We start from the raw sequence: 24706 nt of genomic DNA, 5'->3' as shown, positions 1-24706 counted from the left end.
TGAATCTCATGAACATAAATGACAAAATCCGTAGCAGCATGATGGTCAGTCTGAACCGGCGCTATGTAACGGTAACACCTCTGATTAAGTGTTCCAGGAATGCAAGGTGGGTTTCACATTCAAAGTTCAACCGATGGGATTCACACCGACAAAATAAAAGGAGGTGGATGTTTTGCAAATGGGAAGGAGACTAAGAGATGTGGGGAGGGGAGGGCAGGGGAGAGGAACGTAAAAAGAACGAAGATGCGTTCTGCACATGCGCCAGCTCCCCGAGAGGAGCGTCATCAACACGCACTGTATACCCGGACTAATAAAAATAAAAATTTGAAAAAGAACGAGAAATAAAGGAGAAAAACACAGGATCATGGTAACAGATGCAGAACAAGTGTCTGATAAAATTCCATACCCATTCAAGAAGAATTCCTCAGCAAATCAGGAATAGAAGGGCATTTTCTTATCTACAAAAGTCAGCAAACGTCACCGAACACTTTCTCCCGCTAGCTGGGAGCTCGGCAAGGACACTCACTGTTAGCGCTGCTCCGAGGTCCCAGCCAGGGCAAAGCACGGGAGAGGAAAACACGAAGATCATCCTGCAAAGCTCGTATATTCTTAGGTGAGCTGATTTGATAGAGAATAATACTCAAAAATATAAACTCATGGTAAATAAGTAAATTTAGCAAAGTGGCAGGATACAAAGTTACCACCTAAAAAAATCACATTTCCACGTGGCACTAATAATTAGAAAAAAATTAATAGTACTCACATTAGCAGTGAAAATCATTTACCTAGAAGCAAATCTAAAGAAAGATGTGCAGAACTTCTAGCCAGGAAAACTTAAAGACAATCTAACCATATGAGGTCCAATCCTAAATCTATGAATCAGAAATTTAATGTTGTTAATGTGCCAGTTTGTCCCAAATTTTTTATAGATTCAGTGGAATACCAATATAAAAGCCTAGCAGTTATTTTTCAAAGTCTTTTTAATTTTATTTTTCATTTCTTTTTCATTGGCACATGTTTGCAGTAGATAATGATCACAGGTATCGTGTGGAGTAGGTCCATAGCCGTAACACCTCTTAATTCTTTTTACAGCCCCTTCCCTCCCATCCTTCCCGCTCCCTCCGGCGCCTCCCATTCAGTTCTGCGGTCTGTATGGAAACGGTAAGAAAGTTAGATTCATGTTAGATTATGCAGAACAATCCTGAAGAAGAAGAAAAGAAGGACAAGAAGTCTTATGTCACCAGACATCACAAATTATTATAAAAGCACAGAAATAAGGATTATATTATTAGCCCAAAATAGACAATAAAACATAGTTCAGCATAAAAACCCAGATACATATCCTGACGTATGTGACCTGTCAATCCATGATAAGAATGCTACTGAAATTCAGTGGGTATTGACAATGTTTCGGCAAATAGTGCTCTCGCCCTCGAAAATGAATACTAGGAGGAAAAGAACCTTGACATTTCCTTCACACCATATGCAAAAGTTCCAGAGAGAGTGGTGAGGTAAAAGTGAAACGTAAACTTACAAAGCTTCTAGACAATATATAAAAAATCTCCATGGCCTTGAGGCAGGCAATGATTTAAGGTGCACAAAAAGCACCAACTCTAGGAGAAGAACATTGCTAAACTGGACTTTACGGAATTCATAACTGCTGCTCATCACGTTACCACTGAGAGAATGACAAAGACAAGCCTTGAACTAAGAGAAATGTTTGCAATGCTTTTACCTGGCAAATATCTCTTATTTATGATACAAGAACAACTTCTACAAATTGCTAAGAAGGCAATTAAAAAAAACACACCCACAGGCATAGGTACTTTACACTGTCCAACAAACATGGTAAAATTCTACCCTCTTTAGGCATCAGGGAAATGCAAATTAGAATCACAGTGATATACACTGTGTACTCATGGCATGATTACACCAAATATGGGCAAGGAAGTAAGACAGTTGAAACCCTTATAAATTGCGGATGGAGTCCAAATTGGTAAGGCTACTCTAGAAAATTGTTTGGCAGAGCCTACTAAAGCTAAGGATACATATATTCCATGATCTAGTAATTTTATTCCTGGGAAAATACTAACAGAAGTGTATGCTTATGACCATGAAAAGAAGTACAAGGATGTTCAAAGCATCAATCTTTCTCAAACCCTTCAGCAAATGGAAGTGACAGGCACACTTCCAAACTTACTGAACAAAGCCAGCCTTCCACAACACCAAGATCAAAGACACCACAGAGAAAAAAACCACCAGACCAATATCTCTTGTGACTCACTACTACTGCAGATATCCTCCACCACACACTGGTAGATAGAATTCAACAACATATGAAAGGGATTGTAGGCAGGACTTGATGGTGCACACCTATATAATCCCAGCACTTGGAAGCCTGAGGCAGGAGGATCACCATGAGTTCCCGAGGCCAGCCTGAGCTACACTGTGAGTTCAAGGCCAGCCTGAACTACACAGCAAGACCTTGTTTCCAAAAAGGGGGGCGGGACATTGCACACTGTGCAGCAGAATGTATTCCTTAAATTCAAAGATGGTCCAACATATGAAAATCAATCAGTACCACATTGACAAAATGAAGGGAAAAAATACGATCATATCAACTGGCATAGAAAAAAACACAATGATGTTCAAGTCCTTTTCATGATAAAAAAAAAAACCCACTGAACAAACTAGACATAGAAGGAACTACTTCAACCTCAACATAATAGAGACTCTGTATGAAAAACCCGCTTCTAACAGCACACTCAATGGGAGAACGGTGCAGTCTTTTCATCTAAGAGTCAGAGCCACACAAGCTTGCCTGCTTTTATTGCTTCTTTCTAACATAGTACTAGCTAGAGCAATTAGGCAAGAAAAAGAAATAAAAGGATTCTAAATTGGTAAGAAAAAGTAAAATTAGCTCTGTTCACAGATAACATGGATTCTATATGTGGAAAACTCCAAAGGTTCCACACATACCCACACATGCACACACAGGTGCACACACTCACACACACACACACACTGTATTAGAACTGACAGACAAATTCAGGAAAGTTGCAGGATACAAAATCAACACTCAGAGATCAGCTGCATTTCTGTGAACTAGCATTGAACAGTCTGTACAGGAAATAACTCTGTTTTTAATCATAAAGAATAAAATACTTTGAAATAAAGCTCACCCAGACTCATATGCAGGAAAGCTATAAAATGTTGAAAAAAAAGTAAAGACACTAACCAATTGAAAAACAGCCTGTGTTTATAGAACGAATAACTTAATATTAAGATGTCAAAACTGCCCAATGTAATCTACAGATCCAGTGCAAAACTCAGTCAAAGGTGCCAAGTACGGTGACACAATTCTACAATCCCAGCTACGCTGAAGCCTGAGCCAGGAGAATCACAAATCTGAGGTCATCCTGAGCAACTTAGCGAGATCCTATCTCAAAATAAATAAGTAAATAGAATAGAGTAGAATAATAGACTAGACTAGACTAGACTAGACTAGACTAGACTAGACTAGAATAGAATAGAATAGAATAGAAGTAAAATAAAATAGACTGGCAATGTAGTTCCACGGCAGAGCACTTGCTTAGCATCAGTGAGGCCCTGGGTTCCACCTCCAATACTGCAAAAAGCAAACAAAATCCCAGAGGCATTTCTGGAGAAATAGAAAAGCCCATTTTAAAATTCATATGGCTCTCAAAGAACCTTAAGTAGCCAAAACAATCTGGAACAAAAATACCAACACTGGAGATCTCTCATTTTCTGAGTTCAAAACTTACCTCAAAGCTACAGGGTGGTTCCTGGATAAAGGCAGACACACTGGCTGACAGAATAGAATAGAAAACACAGACAAAATCCCCGCATATACAGTCAAGTGAAGTTTTTAGTGCTGGGATTGAACACAGGGCCTTGTGCATCCTGGGCAAGTGCTACAGCACTGAGCTACGTCTCCAGACCTTTAGATGTTTTGTTATGAGGGAGGGTCATGCTTAGTTGCCACAGCTGGCCTCAAACTTGTAATCTTCCTGCCTCAGCCCCCTGAGTAGCTGAAATTATAGCTGTGTGCCACCATGTGTGGTGGTCAAATGATTTTTGACAAGGCACCAGGGCCATTTGGCAGAGAAAGGACAGTCTTTTCTACGCTGAGAAGACTCGATATCTACATGGAGAGAAGGAAAGTTGGACCCTTACCTACCCTGTTCAAACAAATATGAACTCCGAGTGGCTCACAGACCTAACTGTGAGACCCCACACATAAACTCTTAGACACGAATGCAGGGCAAAGCTTTACAAAAACGGATTTGGAAATGATTTCTTGAATACAGCACAAAAGGCACTGCCAGCAAATAAGGAAAAAAAGAAGGTGGAGATTTCTGAAAGCAAAGTACATAAATCTCACATGAACAGTTTTGTATACAACTACTATCTCCAAATAAAAACCTTTTGTGCATTAAAGAATACAATCAACAGGGTGAAAAGACAATCTATACAATGAGAGAAAAATATTGGTAAATCGTACATCCACAAGGGGCTAATATTCAGAATGTATAAAGAATCCTACAACTTAAAAACACAAAAATAACCTGGTAAAAATTGGGCAAAGGACATTTCTCCAGAGAAGATACAGACCTGGTAAATAAGCCCCTGATGAGATGCTGAATGTACTGATGAATCATTTGGGAGATACAAATGAAAACCACAGTGAACATGCAAGCTTAACCATCACATGGGTTCTCTTACGTGAGAAATCTAAAGACCCAAAGAATAAGGAACTTAAAGAGCAAAATAAAGGACAGATGATAGGAAACAGGGAGACTGACCTTTTGCGAATGGGCAGGGACCAAGAGGTGGAGGGGCTAGGGGAGGGGAGGGGACATGAAAAGAAGGAAGACGTGTTATGTACATGGCCCAAGCACCTGCAGTGAATGAGATCACTATGCCCTACAGCTACACACTAATAAAAATAAAAAGGAAGAAAGCCTACAATGAGATACCACTCCACGCTTATCAGGGTGGTTGTTACAAAACAAAAGCAACAAAAATCAGAATCCGAAGTGGTGGCCGGGAGAGGGAGGAACTGGAACTCCTGGGCATTTCTGGGGGAATATAAAACTGTGCAGTGCTACAGAAACCAGGTTTGTGATTTCTCAAAAACAAAACAGAAAGTCACCATATGTGCTAATAACTCCCGTTCTGGGTGTGTGCCCAAATCCATGTCCACGCACATTATTCACAATGGTCCAAAGCTGGAAATGACTCAGATGTCCACCCATAGAAGAATGGATAAAGAAAGAGTGGTATATCCGGGTCACAAAATACAGTCAACCTTAAACAGGAAAGGGAGCCTGTGTCTTTTTCTGGATTGTGTTTATACAAGGTGGATATGATACATGAAAAGATTCATCAAACTGTTCACGTAAGAGCCGTGTAGCTTATGTCAAATTTCCCTCAAGGGTATAAAAGCAGAGTGGTTATGACAGAAGCTCATGCCCAGAGTTCAGTGTGCTGGACAGATGCCCTAGGGCTGCGCATGGGTGGCTCCAGGCCAAGGCTTTGAGAAGACTGAGCTAAGACCATGAGTATCACTGACCAAGTGACAAAGGTGCTTCTGACCGTGCCGGAGATGACAGCTACAATAAGCTGGTTCTCCCGCCCTATTTCTGGTATGTCCAGGCGTCAACTCCAGTTCCTTGGTCTATGTCTGGGAGAAAAGTTTTACTTTCCAATAGCAAGGACATTGGTGACGGGAAAACAATGACAGCACAGCAACCTTTAACCCACGGCCGCTGCCCTTCCCAAGTTGGCCCAGTGGCAACATCACTAGAACGGGGTCTCTGGGGACAGCGGCTGGCAAGTCCACCGCAGAAGATGAGTCTGCGAGCAGTGAGTTGCTGCCGCAGCCCCGACTTCCACGTCAGCCTGGCTGGCCTCCCCTCCTTTCACAGAGGACCGCGGAGGGCGCAGGGCACTTCCTAAATGGCCAGAGGGCCTCTTGTTCCGGGTGGCCTCCCCAGCCCAGCGGTGTAGTGCTCTGGGCTGCCCCCCAGCAGCATGGTGACCACGTTAGGGTGTCGAGGAGGAGGAGTTTCAAGCACTTACTTTCATCATTAGAAATATTCCCCAGAGAGGTGTGACTGGAATAACGTTTATTTTCACTTTCATTGAGACATCTTTCAATCCAGCTCTCTAAAAAACACAAAAAAACAATAGAAAAGAAGTCATGGGCTTGCCGTGTTCACAAGGAGACAGCAACGTCACAAATGCACCTGATCTACGCTCGCCGACTCCCCAGGACACCTGCCCTGGGCACAGCCTGTGGTCACGTGAAACCCCACACGCACCGTCGCAGAGCAGCGTGGAGGCCGTGTGGCCATCAGGAGGCCCCCTTGGGTATTCCTTGGTCCGATTCTACAGTGTCTGGGGAAGTCAGAGTGCCCTACTACCAAGTGAGGATTACCTTCCTTTGCAGAGAGGATATATGCCTGAGAAGTCATTCATAAAACAAAATGTGGTCAACTCAATCATTGGCAGTAGTCTGCAAACTCGGATATTAGCAGAATCTTTTCTTCAAATGCGAACAAAAGAAAAGCACACAAAACCCTGGAGAAGTGGGTGGAGGAGGGCAGGAAGCTGGCATCGTCTCCCCTCGCCCGGCGACCCCAGCAGAGCTAGAGGCCACAGCAGGGGACACCCACAGCTCCAGAGCAACCACGGAGCACTTCTAAAATGCGAAGTTTTCCGTCCAGTTTCAAAGGCTGCCGATGTGCTTTTACAATGAAGCCATAATGCTTATTTCATTTTCTAGACCACTCGCCATTCATTCATTCATTCATTCAACAAAACCAGCTAAGCGTAGTCAGCTGCTTGCTTTGGGAACACCCGTGCGTGCCCCACGCGTGTGGCATATGAGGAACAACTTGAGCACAGCGCAAACATCAAGTCTCCTTCGGCTCCATTTCTTCCATAAGAAACGCAAGGTGAATGCAGAAAACCGCACCTACTGAACTGCGCCGCACAGGAGCATGCAAAGCGCACATCCCGCGAACATCCCTCTCCTTTGGCGCATCGTAAGTCACACCTGCCCAGATAACTGCCTTCTATGGCTTCATAGCAACGCGTGAGCTACAGCTTCGCGAACACTCACTTCCAAAAGCAGCCTCCCGCCAGTCCCGAGGCGCGGTGCCGGCACTATTGAATGTGTGCACCTCTTCATCATTCGACGTGTGCAAAGCTGCGCTGTCACTTGGATTAGGCTCCGACCTTTTTATGTGTCCCGGACAATGTTTTTGAGCAGTGTACCCTCAACTCGTTTTTCCAGTGCACACCTTGGTTTTTATAGTGCGATTTTGCAGAAAGTAGTGCTTCTTAGGAAAGCTGGGATGGCACGATGCCGAGAACAGGTAGACGACGGCTGTGCGCTTTTAACGGGACCACCTCCCAGTGCCTTCTGGGTAATATGGGAGCTGGCACTGGTTATTTTAGCAAATGTTGCCTCCTTCAGTCCTCACAACTCTTGGAAGCAAGGATTTTAATCTCTATTTCCTAGAAAGCAACTGGCTCTGGGGGGGGGGGGGTCAAGTAATGTGACTCCTCATAACTCAAAGAGCCGAGGAAAAGGCCACTAGCTAACACGTAGGTCACAAACCGCAGAAGAAGCCAGGCCGGTGGGTTTGCCACATGGTGAGGAAAAGCAGATGCAGCAGCACGAAGCGTGTTGGGATTTTTTGTTTTGTTTAATATTTTCTGTCCCAACAAATGTTCTTTTAAAAGCTGCTTCCAAAATGGTAAATACGCTGGAGGGGGAAGACAGCCAGAGGGCAGAACAAGAGCCAGCTTGTTCTGGAAATGGAAATCTGGTATTTCTGAGAGAATACTGAGGAGCAGAGGAGGAGGAAATATTAAAGCGCTGCCCCTCCAGATGTCAGGTGTGCTGCGCAGACACTGTGGGATGTGTCGGACCTGGGCTGCACGGGGTTGGGGGGGCGGTGTGCCATCCGCTGCTGCCCCCAGAGCATCTCACTGGAAATCTCCAGAACCCTCTCCAGGAGTCTCCAGGATGCCTTCACTCAGACCTTCTCACCCCTCCAGACTGCACGTCTCCCTGGCAATGGCCACGGCTGACTCTGGGTGGCATCTGCTGAGGGCTGTGGCCTGCTCCACCGCACCACACCACAGAGGCGGCGCACAGCCCTCTGGGCCCCTCCCTGGCCTCCCTGAGGGCACGTGCACCTAGTTGCTCTTATAGGCACATTGTGTGTACACACACACAGCCACTCCCCGGCTCCAGAACCGGGCCTGATAACGTCAGAGGCCCCGAAGGGCACCGTGTCACAGCGGACGGGGGCAGGCACTCTGAAGAGCTCGCGGCACCATCTGGAGGGGAGCTGTCCTCAACCCTGGCTGTGCAGTGCCTGCCCGCCAAGGTTCAGGGCAACAGGAAGTTCCCTGGAGCAGGGCTGCCCCGGTGCATCCCAGTCCCAGCGCTGGAGGGGGCGGAGGGCCGGATACAAGACCAGGGAAGTACAGCACATGAGGAAGAGCGAGAGGACCGCTGGCCGAGCTACCCTCCCGCCACCCGCTGCTCCCTGCGGGCCCCTCTGATGCCAGGCCTTCGCTGTAGCCCGTGGCCCCTCACCCGCTCCAGGGGCAGCCCACGTGCACTGGGCCTCCTGGCACATGGCTGGCATGGTGAGGCAGCACCATGTCACCATTCTTCTGGTCAAGGAACCCTACTTGCTTCAGCTCGTTCTTGGAAGACCTGGCTCCTGCTTCTTCGCCATCTAATTCACCTGATTCTGGTGCCTTGTGAGTAGCCCGTGTCCACAGGGGCATCTGGCGCCAGGCAGATTCCGAGGGTTCAGGCGGTGGCCTGAGCCACGCTGGAGTTCTCGTGCTGTCCAGGGTCTTCATTCTGGGCCATGTGCATGTGACGCTGAAGGGACCCACAGGCCTGGACCTGTGGCACCTCGAGGCGTCTGCCTTCTCCTCTAGTGAGGTGCACACAGGGCTCTGCAGCCCACATCCCGCGTGTCGGGCTGCTCCGTGCCACACACCAGGGGGCCTCTGCGGAGGTCAGCTGAAGGACACTTCGTGCAAAACAGTTTCAGCAATCGCTCAACCCGAACGGCATCCACTGACTTCTGTATAAAGCCCTGTGTTCTACTGGCTTATTTGTTTGTAGATTATGTTTTAATAATAGGAAAGGCCACCATCTATTGAGCCCTTATGATAGGCCATGCATACGTTACATACAGTATCACACAGATCCTATTATAATCCGATGAGGTGGAAGTTACTAACAGGCACTGTTTTTTAGCCAGGGTCTTGATATGTGGTTCAGGCTGGCCTTGAACTTAATACCTAGCCCAGAGTGGCCTCGAACCCACAGCAATCCACCCGCCTCAACCTCCCACATGCTGGGATTACAGGTGTGCGCCACCATACCAGGCTATTAATAGGTACATTGTAGAGATAAGAAAACGAAAGCTCAGACGATGAGGTCCAAAGTCACCCAGTGAGTAGGACACAGGGCAGCACCCACGCTGGTGTCATATCCACAGTGCTTGCTGCTAGTGTGAACGGAACCCCCTTCTCTTGTGAGCCGCGCAGTCCCAGGAACACAGGATGGCCGCAGCCCGCCGTGCGTTAGAACCTCGGCTCCACCCCTCCCACTCTGAAACCCGGCTGAATTCCTCTGCACACTTCCTCATCAGTCCCCTCAGCTCGGAACCCAGCACCTTCCCAGGTAACCCTAGATTCTGCGTCCGGACCCCCCCACTCCAGGCTGTGAAGCAGCGGTGGCGAGCCTTGGCACATGTGCCGCAAGGGCTGTTTGTATTGCTGCAAGCTCTGAAAGGTTTGCCATCACTGCTGCAAAGGTCTCCTGTGGTCTTGGGGGTGTCACCTTAGTGACACCACAGCGATGAGGGACACACAAAACGTAAGCAGACCCACCCTAGAGCTGCGGCACTCCTTAACCGCCTTCTTTATCACCTCACGCATGAAAGCTTGCAACACAGCGACAGAGATTTTCCAAATTCAAAGCAAGCAAAATCCATCATACATCTATTCTGTGCCTTCCAGACATGAGAAGCCGTGCTAAGGAGAAGCAGTGGGTGATGGAGGCGTGGCCTCTCCCTCTGGTCCCTGTCTAGAACGTGAATTGGCTGCTTCAGGGCTCCGGAGGTCCCGGCCTGTCCCTTCTGTTCCTCCCGGGGCCGGGCCTGGCCCCGGCATGCGTTCAGTAGTGTGCACTGTTGAATGCACTACGCTGCTCCAGAAGCAGCATTAATTGGTACTGTGTGCAGGCCGCAGGCCAGGCGTCTTCCCACGCACGCCTCCCGCGAACCTCAGGACAGCCCTGCGGAGAGTTTTACGGTCGCTTCTCTGCGCTCTGGGAACTTGGGTTTGACGCGAGCGATCTGAAGCAAAGCAGCCTGGGAGCAGGGTGTGCTGCTGGCGCTGTGTTCTGGGGACTGCTCATCCGGGACGTGGGAGGAGCCTCAGCTCACACTCCGATCACTTCTCCTCCCCGGCTGCCTTGTTCTAGATCCTCCAAAAGCGCCTGAGCTTTTCGTAAGAACCAAGCTCGAGCTAGCCACCTGGAGGGACTGACGGGTGGCTGTGAGCCGGGATCCTGGGCTGCATGCAGGGAGCAGGCTGCAGACGATGCTGTGGCTTTGCACCAGGAGCGTAACCCACGCTCCTCAGCGGCAGACTCTCTGCCTCTTCCCTTCAGAGGGAAGGCTTGGAAGCCCCCATCTAAAGTGATTTTCAGTGTCACACACTGTTGTGAATTTGAGCAGGACCATATACATTACTGGCTTCTCTAGGAAGCTTTGTTTCCCGTGTGGCAGCAAAGAGCAACCAGGAAGTGGCCGCCCCCGGGAAAAGGGGGCCCAAGAGCATGCAAGGCTCCGAGCAGGGCTTCGGGAACACGTACTGAGCCCGGAGCTGAGCCGATGATGATCACTATCTAAATCTTTGAAGCTGACGGCGCATGATCACAGGGATCTCCTAGACTGTCCTTCATCCAGCATTCACCTGCAAATAAGGATCCAGCGCCTTCAATGTCAACATCCGGCGGAAGAGACGCACAAAAGCTACTCAACAGGAAGCCAACGTGGTACCGCAGGATAGCTCCAGTGGGCAGGGGTCTCAAGACCTAAAAATCACGCTTATTTATTTTCCTATCCTACAGTTTCTTTCCCCTTAGAATGTAAGTGGACAACCTTATCTGCGTCACTGAGTGCGCAGTCCTGACCCCCGTCATTGCCGGGGAACTGCTCACTGAGAGCCTACAATAGCGCTGGGCACATAGCTGGAGATGATGACTGTGACGAAGAAAGAAAGTGGGGTGAAGGGCAGAAGAACAGGCAGCTCTTCCAGCAGGAAGCCTCTGAGAAGGAGCGGAATTTGAGCAGAGATTTAGTTTTTCAAGACTCGGACAGGCTGGACGGCGCCCTTCAGGGCACCCTGCTTGACTTGTGTAAGGAGGCCGGGCTGGGCGGTGACACAGGGCGACCCAAGGGCACAGTTAGGACAAGAGGAAAGAAGACAGAGCGGGTCTGGGAGGAGGTGAGGTTTGGAGTTGGAACAACTGGATTTCAAACCCCAACTCAGCCACTTAGTAGCTTATGACACTGAGATGGCTCCCGAGCCTCCCTAATTCCCCACCTACGGGCTCCAGAGAGGAACTGAGAGGATACAAGGGAAGCTCCGAGCACGCTGGCTGTAGGAAGAGGAAGGCACCCTCTCCACGGACCGAAGTTACTCGAGGGACAGAGTCAGCGCGCCGGCAGGTACTGAGTGTCCTCCTGTGCTGGTCACCCTGTTTCCCAGGCTGTCTCTTCTCCTCAGAGCAACAGAAGCAGAGACTTTATTAACTCTGCTCTGCTAGGAGGAAAGGGAGGCTGTGAAGCAAGGTGAAGCCAGCTCTGTCTCCAAAGCCGGCCCGCTCTCCTCTGCCTGGAGCATGCGCTCCAAAGCCAGCCAGGGAGCAGAATAGCGGGAATTACAGTAACGTGCGGTAGGCCACAGTGGGGGCCAAGGGCCCACCCAGGGGGTTCTAGAAAAGTGATCGCCAACCGGGGACCCAAGGTGTGGTGGGGGAACAGGCGGGGCACAGGCAGGGTGTCCCTGCGGAGCAGCTGACAGTCAGGAAGGCTACTGCGTCCCTAGCACGGCGGGGGAGGTGAATCGCAGAACTCTGCTGGAGGAGCTGGAGGAGCTGGAGGGCCCTGGGCTGTCTTATGCAACTCCTGAGGGAGGCGCATCACCAGGATTTTAACAGAAGGCGTTATTCATGCTCCCCACCAGCAGCCTTTCAGGGCGCTGAGCTTGGCCTATTTTAGGAACTGGTAGCTTTAGAAACACGACTTAAAGGAGTTGACAGGCAACACTGACAGTGACCGAAGGCGGCCTAGTCCCTTCCCCCGGGGCCTGGTTATTACCGGTGGAACCGCACCGCCTTGGCCCGCTCCTGTTACCTCTGGCCCAAGGGTGAGCTCGCCTCCCGCTCATCTTCCCTGGCCCCTTTCTCTGTCCCTGGGCTCTGCTGGTGGTGACACAGGACGTGTGATGGCAGCTGTGGCTTCTCCAGGGTGACCCTCAGGGTCAGCAAGTTGCCATGGCAACGCCACAGGCCCTGCCCCAAGGCCCGCTGGGTTCCAGGAAGGGCCCCTTGCTGCCCTGCTGGGATTCCTCCCTGTGTTCCCCAAGCAGTGACTTAGTGCCCACTGCTTGCCCAGCTCTGGGGATCTAGTGACCAGCACGACCAGGAAGGTCCCTGCTCACGGACAGCGACCTCTCAACAGAGATGACTTCGGGAAGCAGTGGGTAGCCGAAGCGGGGGGCACTGCTTTAGGGCGTGCGGACACAGAGATCTCAGACGCCTGAGGTGGGGTGGGCTTGGAGAGGGGAGGACCAGGAGACATTGTGGTGGGGGACAGGGAGCAGGGGGCGGCCAGGAACACGTTAGGGGCCTGGAAAGTAGGCGGGGACACGTCGGCATCGTAAGAACTTCCTGTTTGTTCCCAGTGCCCTGAGAAGCTGCTGGAGGCTCTGAGGAGGTGACCCAACCACACCTGCTCAGCGACTCGCACCCACTCACCCACGGCCCGACAGACGGACGGACACAGTCTCTGCCTTCGGAAAGGCTGGGTCTTAGTGCGGCGGAGGGAGAGCAAGCCTGGCTTCCCCTCCCGTTTTGGCTGGACCCTCTTGGGCTGAGAACGTCCTGCTCGGGCCCTGGGATGCCACAGGCGGGTGCACACACGCAGGCTCCGTGCTCGGTGCCAGGCTCGGGCGTCTGGGCGCCACTGGCAGGAGGTTTTTGCGGGGAGCGTGGGCTAACCAGAGCCCTGCTGGGAGCTGCCCGTCCTGAGCTGCTCGACGCAGCCTTACAGAGGGGCCTGGGCGGGACGCAGGCGAGGACTAGGGCGCCAGATCGCTCATCGTCCAGAGCTGCGTACTTGCGATCTTGAAAAGCAACCTTACTCAGCATTTTCCAGGACCCCATGGGTGCGCTGGGATTGTCCCCGGCAACCTGGAATGTCACAGTCCCCCATGGTCGGAGGCCACTCCATGGTCTCATTAGGTCTGACAGGCCCGGGCTAGGTCAGGGGTGGGAGACAAAGCAGGGAGGAAGTCCTGGGTGAGGAGAGATGGGCGCCTTCCCCTGGGAACTAGTTCCCTCTCCCTCAAGTGTCCCCGGGTCTCCCCCTCTTTCTTGGGGGTGTCAGCCACAGCGTGATACAGGTGACTCTGTGGGACAGCGGGGACGTTCTCTTGGAACGTGGCCCCTAAGGCCTTCCTCGACACCATCCTCGAGGCCAGAGCTCGCCTGAGCCCACACAACGGCTGAACCGCCAATCGGGCAGGTGTCCACCCGGCTGGAACCTAAGCACTCACCCGCCGACAACGGCCGTCCTGGGCAGCGTCAGAGGCCGGCTGGGAGCCCTGAGCCATGTCCCCAGAGCAGCAGGTGTGGAGCGGGTGCTCAGTTCTGTGCCTGTTGTCACTGCAGGAAAACTCAAAACGTGAAACTCCGCAATGAGCAAAGCGGAAGGGGTCATTCCTCGCAGGGCACAAGAGCTAAGACGCGAGCGCCCCAGGGCTGCACCAAGGAGGGCTGCTCGCAGAGCAGGAACGCACAGTCTCCGGAGACCTGGGAAAGTCAAACCTAAGGTGCTCAGTGCCATCTCCTGTCGGGGGGAGATTCACCGTGGAAGCAGATCCCTGAGACGCCAGGCTTGACCGCCCCCGCGGCTGACCCCGGCTGTGGACCTGTCGTTCCCCCCGACTTCCCACCACCTGATGTAGACACACTTTACTTCTATTGTTAGAATATTATTAAAATGCACAGACTCTGAATCACGCAGCCAAGACTGCTCTCTGCCCATTCTCCATTCATGTTGATGTCGTCGCTCTCTTCATCGTGGGGACATTCGATTTTTGTTCCTCTCCTTGGTTCCTCCCTGCCGCTCTGTTAGGGGCTGTGGGTTCTCCTGAAGACTCCAGAGCTGCCATTCAGACACCTCACCCCAGCCTGCACTTTTGAGATAAACCACCAAAACTTCCTTCTCTCGGGCCAAATGCTTTAGAGAAATCACATTTTTAAATATCAAGGAGAGAAGCACGTTTGCCGCACGCCGCCCCTCCAGCCTGGGAACTTCTTGTCCTCCTGGCTCCTCGACCTCACACCCACTCCACGCACGGGGAGCTGTGGCGCTGCACACACGCCCGTCTACTCCTTCCCCACAGCCTCGGCCCCCATTTCCGCCCTGTAGCCACCGTCTGTGCGACCCCCCGTGGACAGGTGTCCGGCATCCCTCCAGCATGGTTCTGGGTTTCAACAGTCGTGTAACAGACAACTGGGAGCCCGGAACTTTTCCTTCTTCTGAGTTGCTTCCCAGGAGGCAGGAAAGCAGCCGAGCGGCCTCAGCGACCAGGGGCACACGGATGTCTGTGTCTCCTCCGACCCGCTCCTGCTTGAATGTGTTGAGAAGCAGGAGCCTGCGGCCTCACAGACCCCCTGCATAGAATGGGGAAACAATAACCTGGCGCTTCATCGCACGGGGTGAGGTTTCGGCAAGCACATGCACAGGAGCACTTTGCGTTGTGCCAGACACTGAGCCACCTCGAGCACTTGTCTATGACAGAGGAACCTTGTAGACACAGCTTTTCTTCACAGTGACAGAGCCGCAGCGAGCAGCGGGGGCTGGAAAGCTACACCGTTAGGTTCAGGTCTCACTCTTGGGTGAGAGATCTGACCTCTGGGAGCCTTGATTTCTCCATCTGGGAAATGGGGGCAGAATCAATAATAAACCCTACCGCCCAGTGGGGTCTGTATGAGAGTTAAGCAAACAGGTATAGAAAGCGCTCAGCCGTCCTAATCTTTATGCCGAGCTCACCCCAGAGCACCTCCTTTGGACTCTTCCTGTCACTTTTCCTGTTTGATTCTTGGATCTCTTGGTGCTATGCAGAAAAACCGGGGCATGGAAGCCTGAAAGACACTAATTCTATTCCTTCTCTTACTGTGGGCTAAGCAAGTTCTGCAACCCTGGCCAAATTACTTAACCCCATAGGCTTCTGTTTCTTTCTTATAAAAAAAAAAAATCTACCCCATGAGGTTACTATAAGGATTAGTGGAAATAATATAAGCTTCTTAGGAGCGGATTGGGCACACTCACCTGCTAGTCCCTGTCCCTAGGGCCAATCAATAAGGAGTAGAGAAAGGACAGGAGTTGGAAGGGAAAGAAATGAATTAATGGGATGTGAGTGCCCACCTGGCACCTAGGAGGAAGCCGAAAGAGAATGAATTCCTCCATCATTGATTCACCCAGTGTGTGTTTGACGGAGGCTTGGGCAGCCGTCCTGGAATCAAGCAAGGAGATGAAGCAGCCATGGGAAATCGAGGCGGAGTAAACATTTATTAGGCACTGACTGTGTACCAGGCACCCTCATAGACACAAGGCACTGCCTACACGCAGGTGATAAGGACACAGGAAATTATCCTGAGAAACAAGAAGTTTCAAGGGGACACATAAACCAGGAGGGAAAGGACCTGCTCTTTTGCCCTTGAGGGAGAAGTAGGTCAGCTTGACTCTTGATGGGGACCCCCAGCCCACGCTACACCTGCACTTTTAATCAGTGTGCAGGAGGCCTGATTTACACAGGCAGCATCAGCCCGGTACCACGAGGCCTCCGTGTGGACCCCGCTGGCCCCACGAACCGACATGTGACTAAATCCCTCCAAGCCTGTTTCACCGGTGTCAGATGGGCACCAATGGTCGTGCCAGCTCACGGTTCACTGGGCAGCAGCACCCTGAAAGGCTGATCACGGCAGAACAAATTCTGTAAAGTTGTGTTTTCTTTTCCCACATGGTCCTTGGTAGGGGAGGTCTTAGAAGCAAAGGAGACCACAGGAAGGAGCAGGTGTATTGAACTTCCATGACGCTCCCACCTGGCGCTGGCACTTCGTCCAGTCCTCACGATCGCCTAGGGAGTGGCTCCTGGAATAGCCCCATCTTCCCGACAAGCACACTGAGGCTCAAAGAGGTTCCTTTGCAGTGTCCATGCATCCAGCCCACGGCAAAGCCCGGTCTCGACAAGCCAGAGTCAAGAGCGCACACGGGGAAGGATTCTGCCGCTGCACACAGCAGTGTGCCATGCAAACGGAAGCTGCTGCCATGCTAAACACGAGCTCAGGTGGAAGCAACTCCCAGAACTGTGTCTGTGTGTAGAAGACAGGAGGCCCTTGGTGATGCACGTAAGATGTTAGATTCTCCAAAGCGACTGGTGGTGGCGGGTAGCCTGAAGTGGTGCCAGCTTGAATCCGGAAGCTCCAAGGGTGACTCCAGACCAAAGGCACAGGGCACAAATGGGTCCCCAGGGAAGGGGTGCGCATGGCACCCTCAGTCTGCCGCCTGCCACCCAAGTCCAGGCAGCCGTGAGCTGGAATGTGCGGATCTGAGATCCTCCTTCCAGCCTGAGGTTTAGCGGGTAAGGAGGCAGCCTGGCTTTGGAAGCATAGTGACTTGTGTCCCAATCCTGGCTGGACACAAGGGGTGTGGCCTGAACGTGTTAACCAGACTCTCTGAACCTCAGTTTCTTCATCTGTGAAATGGGACTATGACCCCATAGGTTTGGTGTAATAAGTCAGTGAAGTGACCCACATTAGTACTTAGTACTGTACCTGGAAAAAAGCTTTACTAATCTACTACCCAATTTCAAAAAATAATTGTAAAAAAATTTTTTTGAAAATAATTCATGAAGTCATCCTGCTGTAAACTACAAGATTTATTACTTATTCAGTCTCAGAAATGGTGTCTGTATCTCCAGGTATTGGTATACGATCATGCAACTTTGATGTTTTCACTTCACTGTTAGAAAGCCGGGTGTGGTCTAGCAAACCTGTGACCCCAGCACTCTGAGAGGCTGAGGCAGGAGGATCACCAGTGCAAACCCAGCTTGGGCAACTTAGAAACTTACCAAGACCCAGTCTCAAAATTTAAAAAACTTTTAGCAAGGGCTGGAGCAGAGCTCAGCATGAAGGGTCTGGGTTCGAGTCCCAGTAATAAACTTTTTCGATACCGAGAAAATCTTCGAAGTGAGCAGAGATCGCAGGGAAAGGGTTTCTTAGGTCCTCAGTGCCCTGGAAGCTCTGCCTGTTGTGCTCCTGGTGGGGGTCAGGGGCTCCGAGGTGTCACAGGATGAGGCTGGGGCGGGTGGCTCTCCAGGGCCATAGCGCGCCCCTGAGGTGCCCAGGCAGAGAGCACCCCAAGCCCAGGCACCCGAGGAGCCCCCAGGAGGCAGGGACAATTCCCAGTCACAGCGAAGCTTCCAAGCTGCAAATCGCAGCCCCGACTGGAAGAAGAGCTGGGTTTTTCCCAAAAGCCTGGTGCTTCTGAGGAGGTCCCCGCCCAGGGGACAGGAACTTCAGAACCCCGCCCCGTGAGTGAGAACCAAAGTTTGCTGGCCCGAAGCCCTCTCACAACAACGCCTGGGCGCTTTGAAAATCTCTCCGGTGCCCAGAAGCTCTAGGGCTGTAATGGAGGACTTCGAGCCTTCTGGAACCATCCTTCCTTGAAACTCTCAGCGCTTTCTCAGACAGTTTATTTTCTACAATGTCAAAGAATGCTTTCTGGAAAAACTACTGAAAAAAAAGTAAACGAAGTGAAGCTCCTAGAAGCCGAAGTCTGAGCCCCTCTCGTGGTCATCGAAGGACAGCATGAAGTGAGTTCGCTTTCCTTCTGGTGGGGCACAAAGCGCACAGGTGCCCTAAGTCTCCGTCACCCAAGGTCAGTCGTCAGGAGGGGCGGCCTGGAGAAGGCCGGGTGGAGTGTGCAGGAGCCCATCAACTCCATCCACGCCGTCTGAGTTTACTCCGCGGGCCGATTCTGGAGCTTCCTACAATCCAACAACCGCAGAAGGAACGCAGCTTCCTGTGGGCACTTAGCTCCAGTACACGGTTACACGTTATAAATGTTACACCACCAAACAGCGCCTATTTAGACTAATCATTCCGAAAAGCTAATGTGGAACTCAAAAGTCACTTGTGGTCATTTAAAACTATGTCTAAATTCCATATTTGCACATTCAGAGAAACACCTCCTTCTCCCAAAGTCTAATGTGACTCGGAATCACTTCACCGCAGCATCGAGATTCAAAGCTAATGCGCTGACAGAATTTTCCTCACAAAATGCATCGATCGGTGCCTCAAAACGTCGATGAGGGCTGGGTAGTGTAATTCCAGTCATGACCACCCTCTGGAGCGTTCAGATGACCCCGTTCCAAGTCTAGTTCAAAGTCGAAGCCACTTGTGTGGACTGCAGATGTGTTTCCTCCAGGTTGCTGGGCCCCAGGGGTCAGCACTCACGAGTGGAAATTCTCTCTGCCTCTGAAATAAAACCTGCCGTGCGCGGCAAGCTCATCTGAGCTGCACCTAAACGAGGCCGACCTTCGGGCAACCCGGCAACGGGAGGCAGACAGGACGCGGACACTGGCTGACCCTCGCCAGGCTTCCCAAAACTTCAGACCCCTCAGATCAAAGCAGAACAACCACAGCAATAGAAGCCCAATGCGACTGACTCACCAACGGAACACGAGCAGATCACCGAAGGGCGGCTGATGCCTACGGGCTTCCTCGAGGATTTACCCACCTACAGCGGAAACTGCACGCAGCGTTTGGAGTGTTCCTGCCCTGAGGCTTGGTGACCATGCAGCAGAGACCAGCTAATCTACTGGCACAGGTCCGTCCAGTCCCGGGTAACTGAACTTAGGCCAAATTCAGCAGAAAGTGTCATGGCTGCATTTCATGACTTTCTGCTTTCCGTGATCCCTCCAAAGTTTTGAGAATTCAAAAATTGCAGTGTATCCCACCCCCCAAAATTAAAGACCCAATCCAAAACTGGGCATCTGAAATGGATACACACTTCTCAGATGAAGAAGAACGAACAACAAATAAATATATGAAAAAATGTTCAACATCGTTGGTCATTCACGAAAAGCAAATTAAAACAACACTGAGATTCCATCTCACTCCAGAAAGAGTGGCTGTCATCAGGAAATCAGCCAATAACAAATGCTGGCAGGGCTGTGAGGAAAAAGGAACCCTACTCCACTGTTGGTGGGAGTGCAGTCTGGCACAACCACTGTGGAAATCAGTGTGGAGATTCCTCATAAAACTAAGACTACACGTTCCATTTGAGCCTGGTATGGTGGTACATGCCTGTAATCTCAGCACTTGGAGGCTGAGACAGGATTGCTGTGAGTTCGAGTCCAGCCTGGGCTATTTAGTGAGTTCAAAGCCAGCCTGAATTACAGGGTGAGAACCTGTCTCAAAACAAAAAACAAAAAAACCAGAAGTTCCATTTGATCCAGCTATTCCCCTTCTAGGAATCTTCCCAAAAGAGTTAAAAAGCATCACACCACAGCAGTGATATATACACACCCATGGCTATAGCAGCACGATTCATAATAGATAAACCTTGGCAATTGCCCATATGCTCATCAATGGATGCATAGGTAAAGAAAACATGCTTTCTACATGTAATGGAGTACTATTCTGCTATAAACAAGGGTAATCTTGAGTCATTTGTCGGAAAATGCATGGACCTCAAGACTACAATTTTAAGTGAAATAACGCAGACACACAAGTTTAAATATCACCTTGTTTCTCCTGTCTGAGAAATTCAAAGGGTAAATAGGAGCAAAATGGAGGACAGATATTGAGAAGTAGGAAGAAAATATTCACATGAGAAGGGAGAGGGGGAAAAAGAAAATGGAAGGAAAAAAAATGGAAACAAAGCTTTAGTAAATGAGAAGGGAAGAGGGGTTGGAGGGCAGGGAGGGGAATGGGAAAAAGAAGCCACATGTATCATGCAGAGGTACAAACTTTCTATGACGAATGTGATCATTATGTACGGGAATATGACTAATAAAAAAACACAATACAGGTAAAAGTTACATGGTAAAAAACAGACAGATCTTGCCATCACATTTTAAAGAAGGGGAAGGAACTAAACTCTTTCTCTGCATGCTGCTAAACTATGCTTCAGAGAATGACCTATTTGAAGCCGAATTTTCCTCTTCGTAAAACCGAGTGTGCCGTGACTTTGGCCAAGGGGAGGCAGCGGGGAAGGGGACTGCAGAACGGGCGCCCTCACACTGTGGGAGTGGAGGGGTGCGGGGCCAGGGCTCCACCGGGAGCACACTGTGTGCCCTCTGAGTGCCCAGGGCTCTCCTGCAGGAGCCAAGGTCAAGGCAGCAGGTAGTGCCTGCACTGTGACACGTTTCCCACCTTTTCAAGGGCCTGGAAGACACAGGGTGCAGTGACAGCGAATGGCAGCACTGAGACGCCTTCTCCAGGGAAGGGAAGCTGTGAGAAGGAAACAAACCCTCTGCTCTAACTTTCCGAAAGAAGGCGTTCCCTTGATGTTAGAATGGAGGCCGGGCTGGAGTGCAGCTTGGTGAGGCGACGGAGCACTGGCCTAGCACCCTGGGTTCAACTTTTAGCCTCGGAAAGGAAGGAAGAGCAAGCAAACAGGCAAGCAACCAAAACAGAGGCTATGACTATACAGTAGAAAAAAAAATTTAGAAACAGTCTATAATTTTTTCAGGATTTTTTTTTTTCCCTACCTAGACATCCCAAATTGAGCATAGGAGGGCTAGGTAGCTCTTTTTGCTGAGCAAGTCTAGATATTTATCAAGCAATTTCTAGGTGCCAGGCACTAAATGAAATACTTAATATGATCAATCACTATGAATTATGTTTTCACAACAATTGCAGGAGGTAGGGGTCTTCTCTCAAAGAAGGGTACTGAGTCTTAGAAAAGCTGCACAATTCACCATGGGCCACCCAGCTAGGAGGTAAGCTGGGCTTTCAACTCGGTCACTGAGCACAGAACTGGAGTTCTAGAGCAGGGGATGTAGCTCAGCGGCACAGGGCCTGCCTGGCAAGGGCAAGGTCATGAGTTTGATTCCTGGTACCAAAAACAAAACAAAACAAAACAAAACACAAGAGTTCTTTCCCCAAAGTCACGCGTCACGCATGCATCTGGGAAGGGCGCGTAGACACACTGTACTGCGTTACACTGCCTGACGGCCACAAAGCCAATCATATGATGCTGGCTGTGTGTCACGGGCCTGTCCTCCCTGAGATGTGACCACCGTGACCACCCCTGAAGCCAGGACATCCTCACAGGTGAATAAACGTTAGCTAAGCTTCGAGTGAATCGCAAAGAAGACAAACAGTATTTCATGCCTGTGGTAGATGCGAATGCTCTGCTGACGTCCCTATCTTTGTCAACAGTAATTTAAGATTCTATCCACATAGTTAGAGTACCGTGTGAACACCCAGTAGGGGGAAATGGCAAGTCCTTTTCACGTTTGCCATAAGTATGCGCGCTTTCCACCACCACCTGGCCCCTCATAAAACACAGGAAGAGGTGGGACAGCCTGGGGAGGTCCGCAAGCGGCTTCGGGGCAGACAGACGCTGCGGGTGTCTGCGCAAACGCTCACGCCACCAGCCCCACGCCTCTCAGGCATCTTCCCTCTTGAACACATTCCCACTGCACAAAGCAGGTGGATGAAACAGGCCCTTAACATTTATCTATAAAAATATAACTGATGGCGTACTTCCTAGATACCTGGCACGTGAGCAGCATTTAATAAACATCAGCTTTTCAACTACAAGTGAGGAGCTAAGTTCCTGACTTGTGTTGAGCCTCGGGAAAGTTAGGCACATACGGTAAGGGTGATCTGCGTCCCCCACAAGCAAGGTGGGGTCACCTTCCCTACCCACCGGGACACATTCTGTGGGGGCCTGAAACGATACCGAACCCTGTATATATACACACCGAACCCTGTATATGTTATAGTTTTTTCTACATGCACATACTTAGGATAAAGTTTGATTTATGTCAGACATAGTAAAGGATTAACAGTAACTAATGGTAAAATGGAATAAGAGGGTCTGCTGCTATAAAAACCCAGGGGCTCAGCCACCTGAAGCTTCCGGACAAGAGGCTCACAGCTCCCTGCGGAGGGGCCGCCCTGGGGAAAGTGTCTGCTTCCAAGAGCGGTGCGTCCTCCGCACTCCAGATGGGCTTCCTCTACACAGTGCTTATCCCTTGCTGAACTTCTCTATTTTTGTGTTTACCTGTGAATCCTAGGTGTGTGCTCTAGAGGAGCAGAGACAGCATTTGTGTTAAGTTCAGCATCTAGCAGAGTGCCAGGCACGTAGGAGACTTGTAGTTTTCATGAAGGAATGATTGCATATGAATGAATGAAGTCAAGGCTTTTCTGAGTAAGTCCGTACGTCACCTCGGCGATGCACAATGTCTGTCTCTGCCACCATCTAAACTCTAAGTGCAGAAGGACCGCAGGACGCTGCACAGGGTCCTCCTCCGGAGCCCAAAGAAAACCTGTGGCTTCCTCCTCTTGTCCACACATCTCCCTTCTCCACAGGTCAGACCCGAGTTCCAGCCAAGCCCTGGCTCTCGCAAGGGCTGGACCAAGAGGGCTGGTGCAGAGGAGAGGGTGTCCCTGGGGTGGCCATTCGTCTAGCTCTTGCCATGGGCAAGTTACCACCTGGGCACCTTCCACCGCCTTTCACCCCAAAAGACGCAGAGCTGCTGCGAGGCTCAAGAGGCTGAGGTGCGCCTGCCAGCTGTGGGCTGGCCCTGAGTAGGGTCCGGCGAGAGAACGTGTCTCCCTCGGGGCTCAGGGCCCTGTTCACTTCCTGCTGCTCACCACTCGCCGCGCCCTTGCCTTCCCTAATCGAACGTGCTCTGCGTCTCTGACAGCAGGGGCTGCCGCCAGGGTCATCTCCAGGACCTCCCACCCAGCAAGTACTCCCAAGGCTGAATAAAATGCACGCACTGCTTTGCTTTCCTCTTTTCCTCTTTTTTCCCTCCCTCCCTTCCTTGCACTTGCCCAGTGCTCCAACCGATCAATTTGAGTTCACACCTCCAACCTGCATAACAGCGCAAGGATCTACAGTAGAGGAGAAGAGTCAAAGCTGCCCCTTGACCTCTAGCACCTCTTCCATCCTGCAGAGCTGGGGGTCCCTGGAGGGTGGCTGATGAGTACCCCAAAGGACCCCAGGAGCCCAGGGGTGGCCCTCGGAGGCCGGGGGAGTGGGCTCCTTCTGGTTTGTGACGCCTTCATCTTACACCTTCTCAGCCTCTTGGACAAAGACTCCGAGGCACTCACAGCGACCTGGCTTGGAAGTGCAGTCTTAAAACACTGGGCACGGAAGCCAAGGAGCCCCTACTCTGCGATAGTTCCTCCCTCAAGAGGTGGCCCTGGGAAGCAGCCTGAAAAACACTTTCAGCAAGCTCCACACTGTCCATGTCAGAGGGTGCACCAGGATCCTGACAGCCGCGGGTGGCCCTCAGCTCAGCCCGTCCCTCTCGGGGCGGGCAGCGGAGTCCCCGGCAGAAGGCAGGGTGGAATCTGGGTTTCCGCTGCTGGAGGCGTTTGCGGGTCGTGTATCTTCCTCGGAGACATACGTGAGGGCCTGCGATGCCGGCCGTGGAAGCACTTCTGTGTCCCTAAGCCCTCCCTGGCCAGCCCCATAAAACCTAGAGTCTTTCAGCAAATCTTTCTAGGGTGCAGGTGTCGGCCACACACTTAAGGGATGCACCCCGCTGGCAGGAGAGAGGAAAGGAGGACCCTAAAAATGGTTATGCAAAGCCTGATTCTTAAAACCCCAAGAGCCTCCCCCAAATATGTTAGTATATTGTTCGTCTGGGGAGACATTCACTCGCTGTGCTTGCCTCCTGGATCCTACAGGCCGGCGCAGCCTGGAGGGGTCCGCTTAGTAGTAACGCTCCAGCTCCAACCCCGTAAGGGCGCATCACCCAGGTCACAGGTCACCTCAACGGCAGTGTCTGAGCCCCGTCCCACCCAGCTCCGCTTCTCTCGCTGCGCAAAGGCGGTGTGTGTTGGGGGGCTGTCACACGGGATCGCCTCTCCGCACCCCCTAGGGGAGGGATGGGGCGGACACCACCTCCTCCTTCCTGCCTCGGCCCGCCCGACTCATCGCCCTTTCACCGCCGGTGTGGGGAGGGTGAGAAAACTCCTCCTGCGCGACCCCCGGGTCGTGGGGAAGAAAAGCCAGAAGCTTTCACGCTGGCGAGCGCGGCTCTGGGAGGCCGCCACCGCGCAGCTGGCGCCGAGGCCGGGCCGGAC

The 24706-nt window shown here is 51.2% G+C and overlaps 1 protein-coding gene across 3 annotated transcripts in view; it reads right to left on the bottom strand.

The window, feature by feature from the left end:
• The window catches only part of Rfx4 (regulatory factor X, 4 (influences HLA class II expression)), a 165602-nt gene that overhangs the window by 137277 nt on the left and 3619 nt on the right, over positions 1 to 24706 (bottom strand). Inside the window, exons 1-2 of one of the 3 annotated variants that reach the window (XM_005374622.1) lie at positions 12459 to 12614; positions 6106 to 6192 (exon numbers count right to left, since the gene is read on the bottom strand). In XM_005374622.1, the coding sequence (XP_005374679.1) occupies positions 6106 to 6192; positions 12459 to 12528 (157 nt within the window). In that variant the 5' untranslated portion in view covers positions 12529 to 12614. Of the gene's footprint in view, positions 1 to 6105; positions 6193 to 12458; positions 12615 to 24706 lie in introns of those variants that run through there. The other 2 variants (XM_005374624.1, XM_005374623.2) reach the window with 2 other exon arrangements.

The sequence above is a fragment of the Chinchilla lanigera genome, unplaced genomic scaffold, assembly GCF_000276665.1.
Source record: "Chinchilla lanigera isolate Chin_1 unplaced genomic scaffold, ChiLan1.0 scaffold00004, whole genome shotgun sequence".
In the NCBI taxonomy this organism is placed as follows: Eukaryota; Metazoa; Chordata; class Mammalia; order Rodentia; family Chinchillidae; genus Chinchilla; species Chinchilla lanigera.
The sequence above is the reverse complement of the archived record's forward strand: the minus strand, read 5'-3'. Positions and strand labels throughout refer to the sequence as shown.